Below are 25,763 nucleotides of genomic sequence, written 5' to 3' on the forward strand. Positions count from 1 at the left end.
GCTGTTTGCTGCATGAATTATTCAAGATTAAAGATGTCACAAACTAGACGATATCACAAACTCGAGTAACTGCTGATACTGAGATCAGAAGTCCTTTTAAACTATGAAGCTGCCAGCTAGACAATCCCTGTGCTCACTACTACTGCATGAGGTCACATGAGGTGGCTTTCCACTGCACAGTTCCATGAATGAGAGACTTTTGCAGGAAATGCACATAGCATTTCCACTGCAGGATCTAGGAACCAAACCAAAGTACCACTCATTTCAGTTATAATATTAGTGCACACACACAGATATTCACATCCCGTGCGCAATATACGTATGGAGGATGGAAAGTGCCAAATAAATAAATCCACCATTAATTAATTAATTAAATGAATACATTTTTAAATAATTAATTAAATGTATCATTAATTAATTAAAATACCAATTAATTGTATGTAAAAAAACATATAGAATTATTTCACTATTTAATTATTTATCACTAGTACATATGCATTTATTAAAAGTATTTCATATGTTCATTTATCAACTCTGTGATGAGACTTAAGCAATTGGCGCCACCCGCCATTCAAACAGTAGAACAAAGAAGTAGCTGCTGTTCCAATTGAAGAGATCGTACTCCTGTACTTGGCGAGTATGTACTCCAGTAGTACTTCTTGAGTATGTACTTCCCAAGTATGCAAGTACTTGGGTATTGCGAAAGGGCCATTGATTTTCAGTGATTGTAAATAAAGTTTTGTATAATAAATTTCAATAAAATAAAAATAAAATTCAATATACTTCAAATAATTTGGCCTAAAACTAAAGAAGTGATAATAAGTGACTTTAAATACAATTGTCATTTTGATGTATCTTTTAAATCAACATAATATTGAATTTATAATATTTAGTGATTTCAGTAATTAATTCAATATAATAAATATGCTGATTATCAATGCAACAGCCTTAAAAATCCATCACAGATACCTTATCACGATATGACGATAATATCTTTCTTTCTACATTTTTTTTATTCATGGAAGTCGAGCACATCACAGGCTCAGCCGCACATTACAGATCTGTATCAAATGTCATCCACGGTAATACTGTCAGCAACACAATCACAGCCCGAATAAAAAAAACAAAACAATTAAGTCCTGGTGCCATAAAGACGCTTGACCACTGAAACCGAATCACTGTATTGTTACAGCAAAGTTAAGCAATGGAACTGGGGGATTTCTTGAATTTGAAAATACACACTCACTTCTCTAAATGACCCACTAGGTCCTTTAGAGAAAGAAGGATGTCGGGAAATTCATTATCCGCAGTTGGCAAACAAGTGCGCCACTCACAAGGCCGACTCTGCTCACGCTGCAGACAGAAATGGTGTCAAATCCTCAGCCCACATTTGAATGTTCTTTCATGAAAAGAATGGCAAACGCCCACGGTACAGTCGCTTTTCTACTGACGAACCAGCTGCTTAAGCCTAATTAGAATGTGGATTAAAGAACTGTGACAAAAATAACATTGATTTTATAGAAATGACTTTCATACTGACAGATGAGACAGTTGTTTATCGCGACTACACATTATTACAATTAGTGCCTTTGCTCCATGTCTTTTCACTGCGCTAAATGACAGAATGCACTGCTAAAACAAAAGCCAGCCATTTCGTGGGCTAATAGCTTTTGTCACATTTGACATGAGAGAGAGACAAAGGCCTCTTGAAAGAAAAGACTTGGTCTGATGAGAAATGTCTTTATTTGTTTATTTTTTTCCTGCTCCGTCTCGCTGTGGCTTTTTTCAATAGCTGCCTTAGAGCTCTGTCAAGTCAATGAGGTGGTGAACAACGGTCTCATTACCGTGATCTTATAGACTTGCTTGATGCCTGGCAACTAGCTATATTAAATAAAGTCAGATTTCAAACTCTCACTGCAAATGTTAGTTTGCAAACCTTGCATATCCTCGTGTTAGTAAGACAATCAGTGATTCCCTCTGTGTTCAGGTGCTTTTATGCACACCTTTCACAGCAGGTGCACGACTCTCAGTACCACGCGGTGAACGCCATGCTTGTTAATTGTGTCTTTGTTCAGCAACTGAGACATGCTTTAAAAAGGCCGAGGGGAGATGTGTACATTGTCGATGTGCGTTTGTGTGTCTGCGCAAGTGACAGGGAGGGAATGGAGGAGGTGAGTGAATAAAAGCACTGCTGAGGCCGTTTTAACAGTAAACAATATTTTAGGATATTAGGACAAATGAAATCATAGCAGTATTGCAGTGCATGCTTGGTAACAACAAATGGGAGGAATCAGTGATTCTCAAAGACTAGATCGGGACCCACAGATGCTTTTTTCAGAATTTTTCCAACCTTTTAGTTAAGATTTGTGTGTATTATTTACATAACATTTAATTCATTATAAAATGAAGTTGTAAAATAGTTTAATAATGTCGTTTGCAAATAGGGATGTACCAGAATGAAAATTGTTGGCCGAAACCAAAAACCAGGAAACATTTGGCCAAAAACCGAAACACAGAAAGAAATTCTGCCCCATGGTTTTTTTAATCTAATATTGTTGTTATGGCTGGGACTGTGTGTGCTTACCTCACTAAGTCAACACACATTGCAATTGTATAGATTAATATTCATGCTTCAAAGGATAAATCTATTAAGAAATCTATGAAAATACGTAGAAGGATCTTCTGGAACATATCAGACAGAGGGTGCATGCTCCTCATCTGGAGAAGACAGACACACAGTGCACCACTCCTGCACTCTGTGTATAATAGTGTATTCAGTGTGAATAGACAGGCACGTGCTAGCCGCAGATTCTGTCATTTCGTCATCACAACATCCTGTTTCGGTGATAAAAGTCTTTCACTGACTTTTCGGTACATCTCTACTTGAAAATTATTTGTTACAAAAACAAAACATAATGAAATTAGTTGCCACATTATGCGTCTTTAAAAAGTGGATCCTTGTTGAGAAAGTTCGGGAAACACCGATCTATAGCATAGAGCTCTTAGCATGCATCTATTTTTCTCCGTTTGCCTTATTCGAGTTCCTCTTCCACCAAAATGTTGCCACAAAACTCATCCTGCAGTTTGGAGAAAAATAACTTAATTGTTTTTAATTTTATCATTTCTCTGTTTACAAACATGTGAAGTGTGAATGACCACTCATATGCACGTACATGTTGAATACAAATATAGTGCATGTGCTCAGGCTTAACTATTGTATTGTTACTTGAAATGCCCATCCCCAGTCACATGGACTTGCTTTGCAAATGAAAGGTGTGAATAATAACAGAACAGCATTTGCCACTGCTCACAGGCTCAAAACATTATTAGCTTCTTTCACCACCTATGTGAGAGGTTGAACAGTAGAGAGAGTCCACTGATGAGAGGCACGAAGTGATAAAAATCAAACCACTTACAGCAGAGTGTGATGAAGAATAATATAGATGGAAGCAGTGAACAGTTGCTCTCAAAACTCTCTTCTGTGGTCAGTGGTTTGCCGTTCAGGGAGTGTTTATTCCATCCTACTTTACTGTGAGTGACTATGTTTTGAGCACTATTAATATAGAAATAATTATTAAAATTGTTAATAAATAATGAAAACTGTTCTATGTTATTAGGGCAGCGGGACAGCAGATTTAAATGAATTACGAGTCATTACAAAGTCCAGTCATTTTTATCAAAGTCACAGTGGAATATTTTCCACACTATAATTTTACTACTAAGAAGCAATACAGTATTCTAAAATCAATACTTTGTTTCTGATTATCTATGTTCTTTGTAAGGAGCCATGTAATAAGTGGACCAACATCCAGTGGAGCAGTTAATGTTGTCATGATCTTGGTTGGTTCAGAATGTTTAAAACCAAACAACACATATGTTTAAGCAGGATCTACAACATACCTGGATCAAAAATTTCCACCAACACTGACTTGAGATGATTTGTCTATGAATAGCTATCTCATCATCAGGATTGGCATGTGGGTTACATGTTTGATGAGAGGAAAAAAGGCAAGCAAGTCCTTGGTACAACAAAATGAGAGAATATCAGGTAAGATTGATATTTTTTGGACAAGTTTTATTACATCCTGCATTCTCTCTTAGCTTTTAGGTGGTTGTAGCTCCATTAAGTAATTTCTTTCCAGTTTGCTAAAAGGTTTTTAGTCCACGCTTGCCTCTCTGACACTTGCACAAAAGGAAAAGCCATCACCTTGCTACCTTCATTGCCTGAATGCAGCTCAGAATAAGAGCATAACGACATCATAATCAAAGTCAGTAGAGAGGCTCAACATTAGGCTCAGAGAGCAATGTGCCAAACCACACCAAAATCCCCTGTGCTGACTCAATCCATGTAATCAGCACAAGCAGCAAAATGGAAAATAAGACCATCGCAAAAACACAATGTAGTGAGCACCAATGTAGATCAATGATGTGTTATTTCAGTGGGATGTCATCAATGGAGCTATCATTTGCACCTTTTCTTTACAGAACACCATAAGTACCTGTTCACAGAGCAAAAAATCCAAAACCTGTCATTTGCTTAACTAATCAAGAGACCTGATCTAATTACTGTTTTGTTTGAGGGGAATGTTAAAATGGCTATCAGTTAAGATAAAGGTTAACAGACATGGCCTCCAGCAGGGACTTTGGTGCAACAGTAGATCACCTAAAAGTACAATCCTAAAGACGTGGTCTAGTGTATTTAGGGACAGCACTGCTGATCGCAAACGGCGAGCTACATCACAGACCCTGCCGCTGTGTTTCAGTCCAGTGACTGTGTCAGACGGAGTCTGTTTGAAGCCTCAAATGTGGCAAAAGGTTGAAAAGTTCAAGGGGGCCGGATACTTTCACAAGGCACTGTATGTATACACACACACGTATGTGATTATATGGAAATCATACAGTACATATATACACACACACACACATACATACATATATATATATATATATATATATATGTGTGTGTATATATGGTCCATATGATTCCCATATAATCACAGGTTTACACTGGTAATATCAGGGTTTAAAATAGTACAAACAAATAAACTAAACATTGTGAGTCAAATACTTCAAAAAGGGAGTTATGTATATTATTCCATTGAAACAAATACAAATTTAAAATTGACTAATTGTTGCAAACCTACTTATAAAGCATTTTAATATGTTGAATCATATTGATTTTTTAATTATACTATTTTAAGTTACTACCAATAATTCTGCCGTGTCACAATCATGTGACACAGGGTAAAAAAAACAATTCTACTTTAAAAAAAAAAAAGCAGATCAGAAACTAGGTTCACATCACTTCCCATTTCACTGCAAGCTGCAGCTCATGTGATCCAGTCACATGACGGAGACTCGCTCATCATCCATCCGTGATCCTTAAAATACCGTCAACGTTCTTGCAATGCACCTCACAAAAGAAACGTTGCGCTCTAGAAGCAACAGAGTTAACGTTACATGTTTCAATCTCAACCCAGAAGAAAAAAAAGCGTTAAAAAAACACAAACAAGTCTCATTCATGTGAGCGATAACAGCGCAGTCAGCTGACTGACGCTAACTGCTAATCCACAGTGAGCGTGTCGTGACGCTGAGCTCGTGAGCGGTTACCGCAACATTATGCATGTTGTCCCCATTCTTAAATGCACTTATATTGTGACAGACATTTGACAATTAAATGATCACCTTTGTATCATTATACAATTTTAAAACAGTACGTTTGACCGGTCACTGCTGCTTATATATAGTTGCCGTGTTAGCTTAGCTGATTGGCGTTTTGACGCAGATAGATGAAGATGAATGAATGAATGAATGAATGTGTGAAACAATGGGTACTTGCTGCAGCGTGATTATATATCGACGCGAATCCCCATTAAATAACAAAAGTGACACGAGCACAGATGTAATGTGTAGCTTCCTAGCTTGTTCACATGCTAACCCTGTCCCCTCATATGCTGCATTCTCGGTCGATTGGAAAAGCAACGATTATCAGAAGAACAGTCTGTCAGCATATGTTGTCCATAAAAGCTAAGATTGATCATACATTTAAAATAGAAATATTGACGCACTGTCCGCCGTCTCCGCGTCATTGAATGCAGCACAACAACCTTGTTAGCCACCAGCTAGTGCTAGTCCGGCAGCTTGTTAACGGTACGTACTGAGTCTGGGCTGAGAGATGTAGTTTCTGGTCACCGCCTGAGTGTGAGTCCGTGCCGCCGCAGCCACACCGTTCACGTCGATCGGCCTGTTTGCCACCAGCGTTGCCATCGTTGGACAAAGAGAAGGAAAACCTGAGAAAGTCAACTGTGCTCGGCGAGCTTTGCTAAATGCTGCTGATTAACACAAATGACAGGAGCGCTGGTCACATGACACACAGGAACCGGAAATAAGACGGTGGAGGATGGGTGCGAAAGGTTAGTATGTTATTTTAAAAACATGACAATACAGTAGGTGCATTAGCTTTACTGTCAATATTCAATTCTTGTATATTTGACAGCAAAGTAAATACTTCATTGTATATAGTCCTTTTTCTTCTTTTATACAGTACTGTGCAAAGGTTTCAGGCACCACCAGCTCTGTTGTTTTTTCTGTCTGTCAAATTCTGTGAAAGCTGGTCTTATACATTAGCGAGCTGTCAATGAGTTTAACTCATGCAACGTTTGTATGTAATGCTCAAGCATGTCTTGAATAAACCTGGTGTAGTGGACGTTTTAGTAGATATTTCTTTAAATGAAATAGTAGGACAAACACAGGATTTACCAGTAACATTAATTAACGTTCCACTCCAGTATTCACAGAGCTGTCTTATTGTTCAAGTGTAAGTGTAGATCACACTAAATACTTGACACCTGTAGAGGTTTTTTTTTTATTTAAAAGAACAAAAAACTGCATACATATTTTCTGTATGTGTTCTAGTAAATTGAAATAGAAATAATTATCCTCTATTGTCGTTATAGCATTGCTAAAAACAACAAATCTTTCTGAAAGTTTCTGAGATGATAAAATTTTGTACAGACTAAAAATCATGCAAGTTGAAATTTTGAATATCTTCCTTTATTTTCAAAAGATGTTTTACCTCCAAATAACAAGGTTACAGGGCTACCATAAAACACAAGTGACCAAAGGTTGGTAAAGTGGTAAAGGTTTTTAGAAACCTTTACCACTTGTAGTGGCAAAGTACAGTTTAACTCCCTCAACTCACTAAACTCCTGTGAGAAAGTTTGGATCATAAATTACAAATCAAAATAATACCCTGACAAAGTTACTTTATCAAAGTTGCCAGTATTTATGGCAACCAGACATTTATTAAATTGCAAAACATGTTTTGAGCTCAAGTCCACTCTATTTAAACTCAAATCTGTGAAAAAGACAAAATCAAAATGATCAAAAATGTCGGAAATGTAGCGCCCACTTGGCAGGATGTTGCGCGGTTCAATATGCTCTGTCAACCGCTGGAACCCTCGGTCCTTCACTATGGAAAATGGCTGGTCGTCAAGAGCAATCATTTCCATCACCTTGATCGTTATTGCCCTGGCCTTTGCACTGTACTTGAATGTCTTCGTTTGGTCGAGTACTTGCTGTATTGGGCTCCCAACTGCGGCTGCTTTCTTTTTTGAACTGATATTAATGCTGATATATCGTGCATCCATACTTTTCAGCATAATGTACAGGGATGCAACTCAAAATATTTTTTTTTATAATCAATTAATCTGTGAAATATTTTCTCGATTAATAATCAAATACTTGTTTGGTCAAATATCAATCATTGCTTCCCAAACCTCGAAATCATGATGTTGTTACATATTATTTTGTCCACAAACCAAAATGAATCCCTTTTTAATGTTGTTCTGATTTGAAAATGGAGGACGGTAGCTCAGCGGTATAGCTAAGTGCTTTCAACTCAGACATTGTGGGTTCAATTCCTGGCTCTAGTCTGCATGCCGATGTGTCCATGGGTTGCTCCTGACAGCAGCATGTGAATGAGTGATACCCACGATGCGCTGTATGAAAGTGTGAGTGAATGGCTGATTGGCAAAACTGTAGTGTACAGCAGCTTTGAGTTGTCATGTTGTCAAATTCTTCTGTTGTACATAAAATCCATCGTCGTCATATATTTAAAACCTGTGCAGTTTCACTGTAAACTGAACTTATTGTTCAGTTTAATCATTGTTGATTAAAGATACCATATGTAAGTAAGGTTTCAGCATTAAAATGTGTGAAAAAAAACAATGCTAATGTTATATCCTTTAGTAGTGTACATTAGCCAAAACATTTCCAACAATCCACAGAAATCTGCTTTTATATTCAAGGATGTGGACACTTTGGTCACCTTTTAACGTTATTCACTTTCACTCGCTACTTTTGTGAAATGACCATGGAGGCGTTGAACTTTGAATTTAATGAGCACCAGAGCAGAGTACAGCGTACACAAATTCTCCTGTACATGACACAATGCAAGCATCATGACTTCCTGTCACCTCCATGTCCGCTGTAAAGAACATAGCATATGTGCAACCACATTTGTATAATACCGTACATGACAGCTCTGACTTTCAGGGTAATCGGAGTGTGTTCAGAACTGTTTAGTACTACTAGTTAACTCGTTAGCCAGTGTGTTGTCTTTTGTGTTTGCATTTTATTGTGTCTATTTGTCACTGTTGAATCACAACTACTCACTAAAGCTCTCTCCAGACTAAAGTTCCCTTGAGTCCATGCTGCTTCACCACATTATCAAACATTATCAACCTATAGAAATCAAATACTGTGCATTTTACTCTGATCAACACATGATTTCTTCTTTACAAATGTCATGAGCAGTGTATGGACTCACCTGTTCTGAGAAGATTGTAATAACCATGTCTGAATGACAGGTCACATAAAATAAGTGAAGAGCACTTGGTGCCAGAACTCCTCTCGTGTTTCATTGGCCCATCGCAGGAGAAGAGCAGATGATGTCATCGACAGAGAGAAACCAGTCAAGCAAACGGAGATGAAACTATGACATTGCTGCATAAGTTGTATTTAATGAAAACAATCATAGCAGTTACACACAACACACACTGTATCAAATGCTGTATCTAAACCCCTTTTTCTCTCTCCCACACGCACGCACACACACACTCACACGCACAATGAAATGATGGAACACATGCATCCTCCTAAAGACTTGCTTTTTTTCCCCATTTTTGATGCTGTGATCCAGTCTATTTTTGACGCAGCATGCCCTGCACAATAGCTCCTAAGCGAGTGTTTGAAGATGATTTTGAACTGTGCCCTCTACACAGCCAACACACTGGCAGCGGCACATTGCAAACAGACACGCTGCAGCTCTCTGATGGTAGAAAAGCACTACAGACTCAAGTGGTAAGCACTGCCATGGTGAGGCTGATGGTGGCCCCCTGGAGAGCTCATCCAAACATTTCAGGCTGCATGCAAAAAATAGCAAATTAATGCAAGTGAAGTGCTTCTTCCTACAGGGGCAGTGCCCTCATTTTAGAACAAAAAAGCCTGCTTTTTTTTAGCCTCAGTCTATTATGATGAGTTTGGGCGGTTGTGATTTCTACAAATGCCTCAGATATACTGTCACCATCCAGCTAGAATATGATCATGCATTCATTTTTGTGTCGATATCGGGTTCACACGTTGTACTGATGTGCTGAATAAATGTAATCAATATTGTGCTGGTAACCTGGAGATCCTGGCGAACTCTTGTTTTGGCCAATTACAGAATCTCCTTAAAAGGAGACCCAATCACAAAGGTTTTTTTTCCCTTGGTGCAATGGAGGTGGGCTTAACACGGTGACGACAGATGCCACGTCTAGCAGCTTTTGTATACGTCCAACATGGCAGCCACTTAAGAGCAGCTGTCCTTTAATTCAGCTGTTGCTTTCATTTTAAGCGACTTGCTTCACGGAGCTCCCCCGGGCAAAAGTCATTAGATGCCATTACTACAGTCATCACTGCTGTTTGTTCACAGGTTTTCCGTCACTCTGCAACATCCGGATCGTTGCCTGTCCAGTTGCGTACAGAGGCATTTCATCTACGTTGGTTACACCTCTCTGAAGTTGGCGGTGACTACAGCCTTTGAGTGTCTGCAGAGCAAAACCAAATCACTGGCAGACTTCACCCAGGCTAGCGCTAATCAATAGCACTATTGCAAATAATGCAATAGCCTATTTTACTATGTAGCAAAATATTAAGCACTCTTGCTGCGTAACATATTGGTACATTTCACTCAAGCAATAAATGTGTCCTTCTCACAAGGTTAAACGCCTCCTGTCAGCTTTTTAGTATCAGGCAGTTTGTGCTTTAACATGAAGCTAATTCAAGTCTTCCTACCATCGATTAGCTTCAAAATATTCAGTTCTTCTGACATAGCGTACAACTGTCTCCTCTTCTGTCCAAAAAATGTAGCGGCGTGAATTTCACTATGTTGCCTTATTCTTCTCAGCTGGTTAGCTTGTTAGCTTGTGTCTGACTGAACTTCATTTTGTAAAATGTTTACCTGTATTTTAAAAGTCCAGTTTTAGTCAAATTAGTAATGAATTTTTTCCCCTGTAATATAAATACTAAATAGTACTGACCATATTTAGCCTGCAGATGCTGTTTTTTGTAAAACAAAACAAAACAAAACGGAAAACATGGTTAACTTTAAGTGAAGTTTTTCTCTCGGTTTTCTAGTTTTAGATCGCTGCTCGAGTACTGTACAACAAAATGTCGTGCCTGTGCAGACAGGCACACATTCAACCAGATTTCGTCTTTACATTACTGCCAATCACAGCTAATATAAACTTGTTTATATGAAACATAAATAGAAGCCTTGTCGTGTGGGTGGTGAGGAGAGGAGTGGGGTGGGGTGGGTGTCCTACACCCCTCACTCCTTTGATTACTTAATGGGATTAATTAATGTGTTAGGAAGCAGAGTAAGGTTTTTCACAGGCCTGTGATGCCTACAGGGGAATCCTGTACTTTCATAGCACTGCACAGTCTAATGGTGGCAGATCAGTGCACAAGGAGAGGGCTTGCCTTCTCAATAAGATTTGTAAACTATAGCACGTTAATCCCCAGATCCATTGTGTCAAACACACAGTCAACACAAAAACAGAATCTGAAAACCAAACAGGATGTAGCCTTTCTTTCACCTCCTCAAACCCTGAGCTTAAAGACAGGAACCATGTGATGGGAGAGAATGTGTTGGTGGTCTGCAGCAACCACACATCCACCGTGCGCCTGCAGACAGACCGTGAGCCCCCTCCTCCCAGCCTGAAACCCCCCACTTACAAAAACATCCCTGACCTACCTTCTAATTGGACTTCAGGGTGACAGGAGAGAATGGGTGGGGGTGGGGCTGGGGATTGGAGAGCGGGTCAGAGGCGAGAATTGTGACCTTTTTTTTCTCTCCTTCTCTGGGGAAGTTTCCAAAGACACAGTTGGGAGGACTTGGTTTCTTTGGCTCTCCTCACAAAAGGGCCTGGGTTTTTTGTTACCGGACGGTCCCTGTGATTACTGCGCTCTAAGACACTGAACACACTCAAAGTTCAATAGAAGACCAAACTGGCCCAATAATACAGATTCAAACTTGGGACAGCATGTTTGCACAAATTCACATCACTTATTACTTTGACTGCTATATTTCTATTCACAGCCAATGATGAGTACACCACTGAAATCCTTTCTGCAAGGGATAGCTCGGGATTTTGGAATCGTGGTTGCGTGAGCTACTGATACTGTTAGCGCTGAAGACCGGGCGCTGCTTCTTTGTCGAGAACCGGCTTGAGATGTACGCATTTGTGATGCTTTCCATTTACATCGAGACTTGGAAGTGGGTGTGACATCACCCCCGAGTTCACTGTATTCCAGTTAAGAAGTTGTAAATGCAAACGTAATCTTAGCTTGACATTGTTAGCAATACCAATCCGTAACAGCGCTCTACAAACAGTCACGGTAAAAAATGTACTGTGTGTACAACTAGAGTAAACTATAGAGTGGATTTTTCATAATAGCTCACAGGTGCTGTTGATCCACTGTTGCCTCAATCATAAAGTCCAGATTTGTTTGGATTTATGAAAGTCACACATACATATTCTGTCATTTTCCACTGACCATCATTTTTAATGCATGTGTGCTTCATGTTTCATGCTTTAAATTCACCATCAGTCACAAATACTTTAACTACTTCTGGTTTCATTTTGGTAATTCTTATTATTATTATTATTTTAATTAAGGTTATTATTTTTAATCATTCTAAGATTCTATTATCCAACATTTTAGAACGCCCCCTTTGGGAAATCAAGACAGATATTTCTCACTGTTTTCTGACATCTTATATTAATAAATAATCAAAATAAATTGGAAAATGAAGTCAATGTGTCATGTAACCCTCTCAGCCCAGTCTTAGATCCTGCTGTTATCTATAAAATCACAGGTTGTTTGTATTAGTTTCACTGTAATCAAAGGATGGTGGAACAACACCAGCAGCTCACGTTACCAAAAAATAGTGTAAAAAACTTTCAGGCGCATACATATTAGGTCTGTGTGTAAACGAGGTATTGATTCATAGAGACATGTATGAAAGAAATTGAAAAACACACTTTGTCTGTATCCATATACATAATATATATACACATTTGTACCACACGTTTCACAAATTTCAAGATATTTCACAACGACAGCACCAAAGAGCTTTTTTGATTGATCCCTCAACCCTGCAAATACATTCATTTTCCAGATACTAATAATCTATTACTTACAGAATTTAATAATTTACAATAAAATAACAATTTCAAGGTACTTTTCCAATACTTTTATACTACAATAATTCCATCCAGTCTTCACATGAATCAGTCTCCCTAAATCTTTTTTTTTTTATGAAAGCTGTAGGTAATGCTGAAAAGCCCATAAAAGGTCACCTCTCTGCAACTCTTATCTTCTATGTGGAATAGAAACTGTGCACAGAAACACTCCTGTACACAATCCCGCAGAAGAAAGCTTAAAGTGAAGGGTTTGGTTGTAAAATGTTAGAAAATCCTCAATAAACCACAGAGAAAACACACAACACAGAACGATTGAACCGTCTCACTCTCACATGACTCCTTCCTGGATTATGTTTTGGGTTGGTGACACGTATGTTAAACATCTTTTTGCATTCAGTGTCCACTGCACTGACTTTTCCGTCTGACACCGAATTTGAGGTGTGTTTCAAACGCACACATTGCTTTTTTCTCTGTTCTTTGTACTGCAGTTTAGATTGTGACATTCTGATTGGTTCACTGTCCTCAGAAACTCGTGGTCTTTTATCTACTCATCACGGTGACATGGAACTACACAAACACAAATAGTAAAACTAAAATCACTTTGTCAACAATACACCATGTGTCTCGTCATCTTCCAGAGGCTTTTACGCTGTGAAGTGGCCATGTTCTCTGTAGCAGGGGTTCTCAAATTGGGGGTTCACAACTTTTAATCCCATCCATAGGGTTCATTTAAAAGATTCATCCATTAAAATCATCATGATATATGAAAAGTCTATTTTTGTTCAAACCTTTTTACTAAAGGCTTCAGAGTACAATAAATAGTACATTCCTTTGTATCTGGAATAGAATTGATCATAGCTTCATTTCTAATTGAACAATTTATAAGGAAATATGTGAGGGTTCTTCAGAATATATTTTTAAAGTTGGACTAATGTAAAAATGTAGAACCTCTGTGTAAATGTATATTTTTCTTTGTAAATCTCTGCAACAAAGAACGTTTTGTGCTGTTATATTTCCCGTGCTAGCAACCTTGTACAAGATGCCACATGTGTAATTGTTATACATGAACGTCTACAGACACAGACAGAGACTGAGAGGACCCAAACAAAGACAGTGAATGTCAAGAAAACAACCAAAACACATGTCCTGCAAAAAAAAGCGCAATCCATTTGTGAGAAAACAAAGCATCATTCCAGAATCTTCTTCTCCATGGATTCTTTGCCATTAGTCCGCGAATAAGGTTCGAAAGCAGAGGAGCTCAGGTAGCGAGCGGAAAGTTCCTGCAGGTTGCCAGCCAGCGAGCCGGCCATGGACAGGGGGCTGGAGGAAATTCGTGTGGCAACACCACTTAGTAAAGAGGGCATGGGGAAGCTGAAGAGGCTGTGTGCTGCGGACGAGCCCTGCAGGCCTGCTACTGTCCCTGAGCTGCTCACAGCTGGTAGAGGAGGGCTGCCGCCTGCAGTGCCAGTGCTGCCTCCACCACCACTGCTGCTGCTGCTATTGCTGCCATTGCTGGCCATAGCCATGGAGGGAGGGCGCAGGGCCGAGCCCAGGGTGCCACCACTGCAGTGTGGCAGGAGGCCAGGCAGGCCGGGAGGCGTCAAGAGCCGTCCCTGCTCCAGCAGTCTGAGGACACTGCAGGTCGCTGCTGTTTCTGAAACCACTGTACGCAGCTCAGAGTCCTTCCCCTGGTCCTTTTTCTGCTTAGTGCGTCGGTTCTGGAACCAGACCTTAACCTGCAGCGGTACACAGACAAAATACAGAGCTTTTAGAGGACGTGAATGTATACTATGATAGTATGTTAAATTAACAAAGGAACTTAATTTTTCAGACTTCTGACTTTTTTCTAAAGACCTTTTCATAAAATCATTTGCTTCTAGAGCATGACTGGATAGTTTCTAGTGCGACGTGTGGCTACAGTAGAATAGCTGTTGGGGGGGGGGGTTACAACTACAGCTGGACTAATTACAAATGTTCTGTTAATATTGGCTCTGTAATGGATTTAAAATGTGATGGAACAGCATGGAACTATTAAATGCAAGGATGACAGTCTGAACATGCTGGTTTTTACATTTAAAAAAATTGAAATGTTAACTTTTTCCTCAGAGCAAATTCAATTTGACAACAAAAAAATAATTGTTTAGCCTAATTATGAAAGGTCAGTCACTGAAGCTAATGGATGGATTCAACGTTAAAAGTTGACTGTATGTCTGAATGTGGCAGCATTTATTGTTATATCTAAAGACTTAATATAAAATATTAAATATAGTCAGTTTAATTCATGTAGCCATAAAGAGCAAACTTGATTCAATTCCTTTGGTACGGAGCTTTATTAAAAACCCACATTTAAATATTAATAACAGTAATAATAATAATAACGGAGGCTAAACATAATACACACACACACCAAGGAACCCAGAGCAGACGTGGGAGAAAGAGAAGCCGTGAATGTGATGTGTTTACAACCTGTTCAATGGAATAAGCTGTTGTAATGTAACAAAGTTTGGGATAAAGCAGCAGAATCAGAAATGTAACATGTTAATGCGTCAGAGGAACACACATAAATGTCTTTGTTATTTATACACGTGCACCAGTTTCCATGGACACTGCATTTGACTCATGTCCATGTAAAAACTGGGGCAGGGCATCACAATTCTGTGTTTGTGAGCTGGGACGGATTACGAGCCGCTGGGCTCCTGACTGGATAAGGATGTATATGAATATGAAAATGACATCAATAGACCGTGCGTGGAGTGTGCTACGACTCCAAAGGTTGTTGGAGCGGCTCCGGCTCCAAATGTTCCATGTTAGTCAATGGAAGCAGATCTACAAGATCACAGCATCATCAAATCAGGCCCAATTCTTATGGAGGAATTACCAAATTCGACAGGAGCCATCATAGTTCAGAGACATGACTGCACATATGTCTCTGAACAGTGTATAAGGTAAACTTCAGTCACATCACATTTAGTCAAAACAAAAACACTGCATTACTTCGTGCTACTCGACAGTAGAAATGCAGAATATGGATTTAACTTAATCCATGGCATGTCACTAACTCCCACCTCCCTTGTCTCTCTTGTTATATTATATAAGTTAATAGTTAAATAGAAAAAGTATTAATTAGAAATATAAATCTATTATATGTTTGATGACTGCAATTCACCAATTTAATGTAGCAGTAATGTGATTATTTGGGTCCATGGAGATCAACAAAAACCGCGCCTGTCCTTTGACAGAAGCCGCGCCCGCGGCGCTGCGGCTTCTTTCATTTGTAATAGATGAGAAGCGGCAGTGATGAAACAGAGGCCTCAGTGTGAAGCACTTACAACCATCAACCCCCACAAAACTTCCTTAGAGATAATAAATATCAAAAATATCCATCAATTCTCATTATCAATTATCAAATAAAAACGGACCCAAGCTTTTCTCTTTTTCCATTCATTTCAAACGCAATATCTTATAATTATAAGTATCTGATATGTATGTATATATATATATATATTTGTAATGTTTGTTTGCTTAAAGCACTTTTTTTACACATTCTGACATTGTATATTTTTTGATATATTTTTTTGATATTTTAAATAATAATTGAATAAATTATGAATATTCTGTATATTCTAATGAAAATTGCAGCACCTCTCTTGTTTGTATAGATCTTTTTTTTAAATAATAAATATGCTTTGAAAAGGGCCATGATTACTTTATAATAATACTGAGAATAAGAAATGTTGAAATCATTTCATAGATATTGATTATATATATGTGTGTGTGTGTGCAGCAGTGTCTACTATTGAGATCTGCTGCTCTCACTTTATTTACACATTTAAAGATGAAAAGAAATCATCCATTTTACTCATTTTGCTGATTAAACTGCAGCCACAAAGTGCGCCACATGCACCAACCTTGTAATTTCAAGTTCAGTCACACATTCATCAGGCTCAGCGGACCCATTTAGTTATTCTGACAGTTCCAAACTGTCCTTGTTAATAAGTGAATGTCAAAACTAAAACAAATACAGGCTTTTCTGTGTGTGTGTGTGTGTTGCACCTGGACGTCTCCTCCTGTAATCACATCTGACTGCTTTCATATGGAAACGTACCAGTCAGCTGCTGCTGCCAATGCGCTCACATTTCAATGTCTTTTTTTCCCCTTCCTCCCCTCACTTAAGTTGCTGGTTTCACCCCATCAACCATTTCACCATGCCGCTCAATCCAGTATCTTTGCTTTTTAAAGACTGCTCATGTTCATTTTCACTGTTACATACAGGTCACATTTCATTTAGTTTTTTTTCTACATTAAAAAAAGAAAAGAAGAAGAAGCAGAATATGTTTATTAAAACACATTCCAGATGGAACAAAGGTAAAGCGTCCATAGTTTCTAATGAAAGCACCTGTTGCAGACTGAAGTTATTATCTGTGACGCTCCTTTGTGAGAAAAAGGTTGAAACACGTCGACCTCCACCTAAGGTCAACCTCATTCAGTGGCGCTGGAGCTCGGTTCAACGCGTTCACACTCACGACCCGAGCTGATGGCACCGTTAGGCGCTCTGCCTTCTTTTAAAAACGATATTAAAATAGATGAAGGAAAGTTCCCTGGAGTCCAGATCCCAGCGGGACTGGTCTGTGAACACAGTTCACCCACAGTGGACGCGGCTGCTTGACCCCCAGCTGAACCCGCAGGGGACGTGGGACGTGAACAAGAAAACTGTGCTTTCTTTAGAATGAAAGCTTCTCTCTCAGTCGTATGGACACCGAATCAAAAAAATACTATATTTAATGATAAATAAAATCTAGATGAATTTTGTGATCTTTATAATAAAAACAAAATCAAACAAACATATTGAAAACACTCAATATTAATCTCTCCTATAACTAGTTATTATTATTATTGACCTATATTTTAATAAATTCTGAATTCCTACTGATGTTGAATTGTTGAAGTCAACAAACGTTCAGATTCCAGTAAATTGAAAACATGAGAATCCATTTTGTTTTTCACATGGTGGATTTTTCCGCTGACATGGAATTTAAAAATAATGTAAAAATAGTTCCTACCTGTGTTTCAGATAGATTGAGCTGGCGAGCCAGTTCAGTGCGTTCTCTCCCGACCACATACTGACACCTCTGGAACTCCATCTCTAAGCGGTAAAGCTGCTCTGCAGTGAACGAGGTCCGGGTTCTTTTGGGCCGGTCCAAATCCAGGCCCTTTGGCAGGATAATCTCGCGGATTGAGCCTTTAGCATCTGTAACAATAAGCATTTAAACAGATAAGTGAAATATATATATTATTGTTATTATTATTATTGTAATAATAATAATAATAATAATAATAATAATAATAACAACAACAACAACAACAACAACAATAATAATATTATCATTATCGTTATTGTTGTTATTATCATTATCCAATTTGGGCTGCAACAGTTCATTTACTATAGATTACTAATTCAATTGCTTTAGCTCTGGAAATGTATAATAATAACAACAATAATGTGTGTTTGAAACCTTTATGTTGTGAAGTGAATGAGAAACCTTTTATTTATTAGAATATGTTGTTTATTTCTTGGATGTATAAAGATTATATATGTACAAAAAATGTATATTTCTGGTAAATATTATACAGTTCCATTGACATTGTATTATTACATTCATTCTTACATTATTATTATTATTTCAAATGAAAAATGTCTGTAAAAAAACAAGAAACAAAACTCAAAACTTTATGAAACATCAAATACAATAAGAAAAATACTCTGTTTTTCAGTAATAATTTCACACACACACACACACACATAAATTCTATTTCACACATGATGTTTTTTTATCTTTATAAACACATTTCCATTCCTGTCTTTAATTAATGTTTATAATTTATTATATTTATCAACCAGAAAGTGTCTTTTTTAAATGTATGTCATTTTACACATAATACAACAATGTTTAACAGTTAACATCAAATGTTCTTTGTTAATGAGTGAACACTTAGTGAATCAAAGTTTGCAGAATTAGAATGAATAAAAACAAAAATCACTAAACATAAATAATAATCTAAAATGATTTTTTTTCAACTTAAACAATGAATTTTCAAGGTAAATGATTTCCTTTTTTTAAAATCAAAGTCAAGTGTCATATTTTTTATTCAATCAACAACACTCTTTTGTATTTACAAACCAAATCATTTTAATTAGTTCAGTGAAATAAAAGTGAATCTAACCTGAGATAAATCTGTGTTTTGTCTCTAAAGAGTGAAAGAAAAGTGAGGACGAGAAAGACGAAGCCGTACCTCGGACCAGTATTCTGCGGCAGTAGTCTGGGTCTGCTGTGCTGCCTCTGTTCTTCTCACAGTTGTCCAGAGTCCCAGACGGGGAGAAGGAGTCCTGCTGCTCCTTCAGGAAGCTTTTGGACAAGCTGCTCTGGGAGTCCTTGCCATCCTTGCCGTCCTTCCCCTCCTTTAGTCCATTCTTCAGCACCATGCCGTCCGTGTCTTGGCTGTACCTGACCTCCATGCTCAGGTTATCTTGTGTTTTCCTCCCTTTTGTTAAGTGAAGAATATTACAGAGACTCTGGCTGCAGACGCTGTGGACAGTGAGGGTTTTACTTTCAAAACAGCACCTTTCAGCAGGACACAGTCACCTATCTAATGTTGGCTAAAAGAGTTCTGTGGGCAGACTAAGAAGCCCTGTTATCACTGACCAAACTCCTTTTGCCCAATGATCATGGACCTGTGAGTGAAACTGGGCAGTAATTCAGTGGCCCCCTCTCCTCGTTACACAGACACCAGGCTGATCTTCAAATAATCAGAGCCATGGATGCACACTTGCTGTTTCAATTGATTACGGTAATTTTCACTGCCTCCACATTTGCGTAACCTCATGAATACGCTAATTTGTTTGGGGGGGAAATAGATCAGGTCTTGATGGAGGGGTTGCGCTCATCCCGTCCCCTCTGTTTTCCCTGCTCTCAGTCCAGGGAATCAAGACAAATGATTGGTCTTGTCTTGCAACCAAGCCTCCTCTGAACCCCCGACAATCACAGGGGTGCAACTCTTCCAGACCTGAAAAAAGTTCCCGGGCGCTTCATTCTTCTATCTGCAGAACACGGCCAGACAGATTTGTCCTCTCTTCCTCTTCCTCTTCCTCTGGCCTGAGACTTCGTCACAGCGTGTCAGCGAACTTTGATCCCGTTTGGATTTTTCCCTTTGGCTCATTCATCAATCAACGGAATTCTGCAAAGTGCAGATCTCGCCGCTATGCTATTGTAGGCACTGGGAGAGAGAGAGAGCCAGAGAGAGCCAGAGAGAGAGAGAGCGAGAGGGAGGGAGAGACAGAGAGAGGTGGGAAGAAAAACGTAATGAACAAATCCACGTCAATCAACATTTATGGATGCAACGACGATCCACAGCCACTTTCAGCTGTGACGGGTCTGTGGCATTTGTGGAGAAGGTTCCTTTCCTTGGCGGCCGCTCACGGCTCGTTCTTCAGTATTAAGATGATTGCACCCCAGAGGCCGGCGTCGGCTCTCATAATCTAAACCTGCACATTTGAAACAGACAAAAGCAGCAAGAGTAAAACTTGTCATTAGTGCTTTAGACTGCCAACACTCTCACTCACTCATGCAAAACCCCCTGGAATGGCCCCTACCTCTTCCCCACCACTCGCCTTCCAGCCCACTAACCACCCACCCACCAACTCTTAGCTATTTTCATTGTCAGTGCAACAATATCTCTGAACACAGCAGCAGCCAGTAATCCAATAAGACCATTGATTAGGCCACAATGATTCAATTCAAACCTGTGGCCTAGTGCAAGGAGCATTCTGTGCCCCTTCTTGTCACCTTAGCTGGCCAGAAGCCCTCTTCAACCTGCCCCCCCCTTCTTGAGTGCCATTCATGCCTTTATGGGAAACAGAGAGGAAAAGGAGTGAAAGATGGCAATTATCTAATTGGACTATTAACAAACAATTGAGCGAGTGTGGCTGCGCGGCAGTACTCCCGGGGTGGCTTTAAGGGCTGCATGTTGGACTAACTTTATTCAGCGAGTACTTGGGGGGGCTGCTGCTCGGAGGGCTTCAGGAGCCATTGTTTAAGTGAGGTAAAAAGACAAGGCTAAAAAGGAAACAACTAAAGGAGACCTGGGCTTCTCGAGCTGTGGTGCAGAGCCTCATCCTGGGAAACAGATTCAGAGGATTCAGCATCTCAGCCTCTCGCTGACACACAAAGGCTGAAAAGAGCGATGTGTTCAGGTCCTGCATCCACAACACATTCACTTCACTGCGCTTAATTCATCCGTTCACCAACCTTTAGGTTCAATTAAAAAGCACACTTTTATCATAATATAATAAATGAATGCATACACTGAGACTGTGTCCTTTAAATATCAACAAAACTCACAGAAAAGACTGACTTCTCGTTTCACTACCACTAAAATATAATAAATAATAATAATACTACTTGTTTTTTCAAAAAAGATAAATCACCTGTGATTCATAAACAGGTCATTGTCAAACATTGCCAGTTCATTCAAAAAGAAGTTATTTTATGACTGTTCATGTAAAAATGACTCATGGCAGCTTTTTAACAGATTTAACAGAATTTATTTTCATACCAAATAACTTCATTTTACAATCTGCTGCCCTATTCACACCAAACTGAAAATGATAAAGCATTTCATGTTATTATTGAACATTGGTGGGTTTTTTTTTTTAAAAAAACAAGTATCTAATCTAATCTGATCTGATCTAATCTACAAAATGATCCTCAGTGTTTGACTATCACTCATCCATGGAAGATGTTAAAATTGGGTTAGAAACACAAGGTTTTTTGTAATGAGACAGAAAGCAAATGCAAATCCACAGCAACTGTGTGTGTAAGTGAAATAGTTAATACTACATAATGCAATCCCTAACCCTTACCCTCACCTTAACCATCACAACTTACCCTTACCCTAACCTTAACCTTAACCTAAACCTTAACCTAAACCTAGTTCTAACCTTAACAATAAAACCAGGTCTTAACCATGGGTGTCAGAATGTGAGGCCCAGACAAAATGTCCTCACTTCCTTAGGTATACAAGTTTTTTGGTGCTCATAAAGCACCAAAGAACACACACACACAGAGACACACACACACACACACACACACACATACACACACAGACAGACAGACACACACACACAGCTCTGCAGTGGTCCAATCAGCAGAGGTCTGCAGTGAATCAGCAGCATTATTATCATCGTTGTCATTATAATGATCATTTTAACACAGCGGGGCTTCTGCACATTCTTAAAAAAAAAGAGTGGACACACGCACACACACGCACACACCTGTAATGTGACCTGGCTCCACTTCTGTGGTATTTCAACTCCGGAAATTAGAGCCGCTCCAGCGCCACATTTAATGTCTGGGTTAAAATAAGTGACATAAGTGAGTCCCAGGAAATCAAAGCTCAGACTCTGCTGTGGACACACTTATTTATTTATTACACTTTACACTTATTGACACACAAGAGATGCTTTATTATAACATGCCAGCACCTCTCTCTCTCTCTCTGTGTGTGTGTGTGCATGTGTGTGTAAAGTGTCGTACAGTAGAAGTTGTCACTTTGTGGTCCTGTTCTCAGCAGCAAGGGCTGCTTGGCACTTTGTTTTTTTTTGGGCAGTTAGGATAGAGGAAAGAGGAGAGAGGAGAGGCTGCTATGGAGAGCACAGGCCTTGAAGAGCCTTGATGTCTGATCGACAGCATGGTAACCCAAGATGAATGGCCACATTCAAAGCCCTGCTTTACATTTACAAATGTGGTGATTATGCTCCACAGTAAGAGAGCAAGCTGTTCTTGAACCCTCTAAATAAAGAGCTTTTTTCCATCTGTGGCAGAGGGATACACTTGCAGCTGAGCTCGGGTGATGGTTTTCACTGCCAGGGTGGATTTTTTTATTTTTTTATTTATCTGTTTATCCTCTCTCTTTCCTCTGCTTTTAAATATCTGGTGCCTGAACAAAAATAGATAAATAGAATAGAAATGAAGTGTTTGTATTTACTGAGGGTATTGTACAAACAGAAACAAAATTCACAACACGTTACGTCTTAAACACTGAGTGTTTCTGACAACTGAGCTAATCATTAAGATTCATTTATATCTGTGGTGGTTTCTGGTGTAGGAACCTCAGGCTTCTGCACAAGCTGCTTATCTAATGTGCTAACTATAAACAAAACTCTATATTTTTTTGTGATATGTGACAATGTCAGCAGATTAAAGTGACGCTGGAGTTTCTTTTAAATTCTGTTTGTAACAGACACAGAGTCATCTGGGGCCTGTTGCACAAAACTACACTACAGGATTAAGCCGGGCTATGCTTATCCTGGGTGAAGTTAACATGGCAATTTATTCTTTACGGTTAGCCTGGTCGACAGTTATAGAACAGTACAGGACAATATAGAACAGTATAGAATAATACAGTACATGACAGTATAGAACAGTACAGAACAGTATCGCTGTCAAGCGATTAAAGCAATTGAGAGATTAATTAATCTCTATTTTTAATCTCACCTAAAAATTGCAGAGAAAAGCCCTTAATTTGAGGTATTTTCATTTAAATTCATTATTACGGCAGATCAAAAGATTGATATAGATGGCTTTATAAAGTCATTTATTGTTTTAACAAACTTGACCAGATTTACATTCCGCTGTATAAACTTTAAAAATCAAAGTCCAAAAAAACCCCCAAAAACCTGAAACACAAACAGGAAGTGGGCGTCTACTTCCTGCCATGCAGAAACATCTTTGCTTCCTTTTTGTTAAAATTACAAATTACTTTTTTAAAATTTTGTTAAAATTACATGTAATGTAATTTTAACAAAATTACATTACATGTTATGTAATTTTACTTATACATTACATGTATAAGTACATTCAGTCGTCCACAGTTCAGTCACTTTTTCTCTGATTTTATTAAAAGCGATTGTATCGGATTTCTTTTTACATATCAAGTGTTTCATCTCTTTTCCATTATAAACTGTTTTTCACTAGGTGACACACGTCTTCTCCAGCTCTGCATTAGTAAATCTGTGATCGACCTCAAGGTCTACTACATGCAACAGACGAAGCCAGGATGAATTTAGTAGCATAGGTCAAGACTCAATTGTTTCATACAACTATAATCTACTGTAATGTCTCATCAAGTTTGTTAAATTTTATTTTCATATGCACTTCCTGTTTTATTTTGTATTCACCTTTCCTTCTCGTTTCAGAGCCTGACCTCCTTCCCGCCACTGTGATTGTCTGCCCCGCCCCTGATTGCTTTCACCTGTTCCCACTTACCCCCTGCTTAAATAGTCCTGGTCTTCCTCTGTCATTTCACCAGTTCGAGTAGAGATTTGTTTCATCCTCCTGAAGAGCGTTTTTGTTTATGTATGACATCTTAAAGAGTGTGTTTGCTGCTTTAGCTCAATGTTAGACAGCCTTTCTGAATGGAAACTGAAGTTTGTGCCACTTTGTAAACAGATCACTCAAAACTTCATGGAGGAAACAGGTGTTCTTAGCTCACACAAACAGGAGCTGCTGATCTACCGCTGCCTCAATTGCTAAGTTTTTGTCACTTGGGTAAATCCAAACACAAAAATCAAAATAAGACATCTGAATTTGCTGATGGAGGTAGCAGTGGATCAACAACTGCCATGTGCTCTGATGTCATATCATATGTTTTATTCAGTGGGCTGTGGTGTGGCAAGTAAAAGGTTTACAAAGTGACACACTTCAGTTTCCATTTGGAAAATGTTCTCTAACAGCAGGATAAAGTATGGCACAGAACTTCATAAGATATTGAAGATTTAAGAGTTATTAACAAACTGGTCTTGCTTACATGACTACATTCATACACACACACACACACACATATATATATATATATATATATTTATGCTTTGAGTGTCACCATTAACCATTTCATATTTGTTCTCAACAGGCATGACTTTAAAATGGCCGTCCATCTTATGTGATGCCACTTCCTGGCTATGATTTAAACATATTTAAGGATTCTTCATCATTAGTGGAGTAACATGATGATCTGATCATATGTGGGCTCCACCACGTCTCACTGGATGTTTTACCTACTTAACAAAAGCTCCTAACATTGTGGCTCTCTCTCTGTGAGATAGTGATAATCCATCAAGGCCAAAGAAAATTGTCTGATGTCATTACAGTATAGTTTAGAATAAAGACAATTTATGAAGAGTCACTAAAGTGAAGATTAAATTACATTTGTGTGTTTTATAGCATATCATGTCATTTTGTCGTTTTATTTGTTGTCAGACAGAAAATCAGTCACTCTCGTGCTCAGTGCTCCTGCACTAATCTGCTGTTGGCAATACAATATTGAAAGTGTGACATACCAGACGGCCTAAAACCTGCAACAAAGCCTGAGCAGTAATTGTTTTTCTTTGTCTCTGTACCTTCTGTGTGAGCAGTTTTGGATAACACTCCTTTGTCCCACAGACAGCGCTTTGCTGTGGTAATTGTCACAGGTGTAATTTGAGCAGTCCCTTTTGTATCTCTGCAACAGTTATGTGCCCATTGGCAGTCGTAGTGTTAGTGTGCATCAAGACTGAGGCATGAAAGGAAACAATGACAAAGCGTCATAACAGGTTTTCAAAAATAAAAGCAGTTTTCTTCTTCTTCTTCCTCCATCACTTCTTTTCATCACCACCATTTTTTGTCTTATTGAAAATCTTTTGGAGGTGTTTGGCAAAACGCTATGATTTATTCTGTTTCATCTTATTTACCATTTATTCTTATTAAGAATTACTGCAAGCAAATGATTCCTGCTGCGATCTGTGGTCATTAAAGGAGCCTTTGTAGCCGCAGGAACAGTAGAGGGTACAAAACCAGAAAAGTGACAGTGAGCATTTTGGTCCCTCATACTCTCTCACAAATTATGTCTTTCTGTGTCCTCACAAACAAGGTCACAGAAGACAAGCACAAAACGCTTCATTTCTACAAGGGTACAGTACAA

At 38.7% G+C, this 25,763-nt stretch overlaps 2 protein-coding genes across 2 annotated transcripts in view; both read right to left on the reverse strand.

Annotated features, from left to right (window-relative positions):
* atp6v1ba (ATPase, H+ transporting, lysosomal, V1 subunit B, member a) overlaps nt 1-6,369 on the reverse strand; it is a 31,388-nt gene extending 25,019 nt beyond the window's left edge. The window contains exon 1 of the mRNA XM_044017906.1: nt 6,159-6,369. Within this exon, the coding sequence (XP_043873841.1) occupies nt 6,159-6,267 (109 nt within the window). The 5' untranslated portion in view covers nt 6,268-6,369. The remainder of the gene's footprint in view (nt 1-6,158) is intronic.
* A 6,437-nt stretch (nt 6,370-12,806) lies between these two features.
* Nucleotides 12,807-20,322, reverse strand: vax1 (ventral anterior homeobox 1). Its single transcript, XM_044017907.1, has 3 exons — nt 19,044-20,322; nt 17,813-18,000; nt 12,807-14,488 (listed from the first exon to the last, which is right to left on the reverse strand). Exons 1-3 carry the CDS (start codon nt 19,264-19,266, stop codon nt 13,940-13,942), a joined length of 960 nt encoding a protein of 319 aa, XP_043873842.1. The 5' UTR covers nt 19,267-20,322; the 3' UTR covers nt 12,807-13,939.
* Between the last annotated feature and the right edge of the window lie 5,441 nt (nt 20,323-25,763).

This window comes from Solea senegalensis, unplaced genomic scaffold (genome assembly GCF_019176455.1).
Source record: "Solea senegalensis isolate Sse05_10M unplaced genomic scaffold, IFAPA_SoseM_1 scf7180000016018, whole genome shotgun sequence".
Lineage (NCBI taxonomy): Eukaryota > Metazoa > Chordata > Actinopteri > Pleuronectiformes > Soleidae > Solea > Solea senegalensis.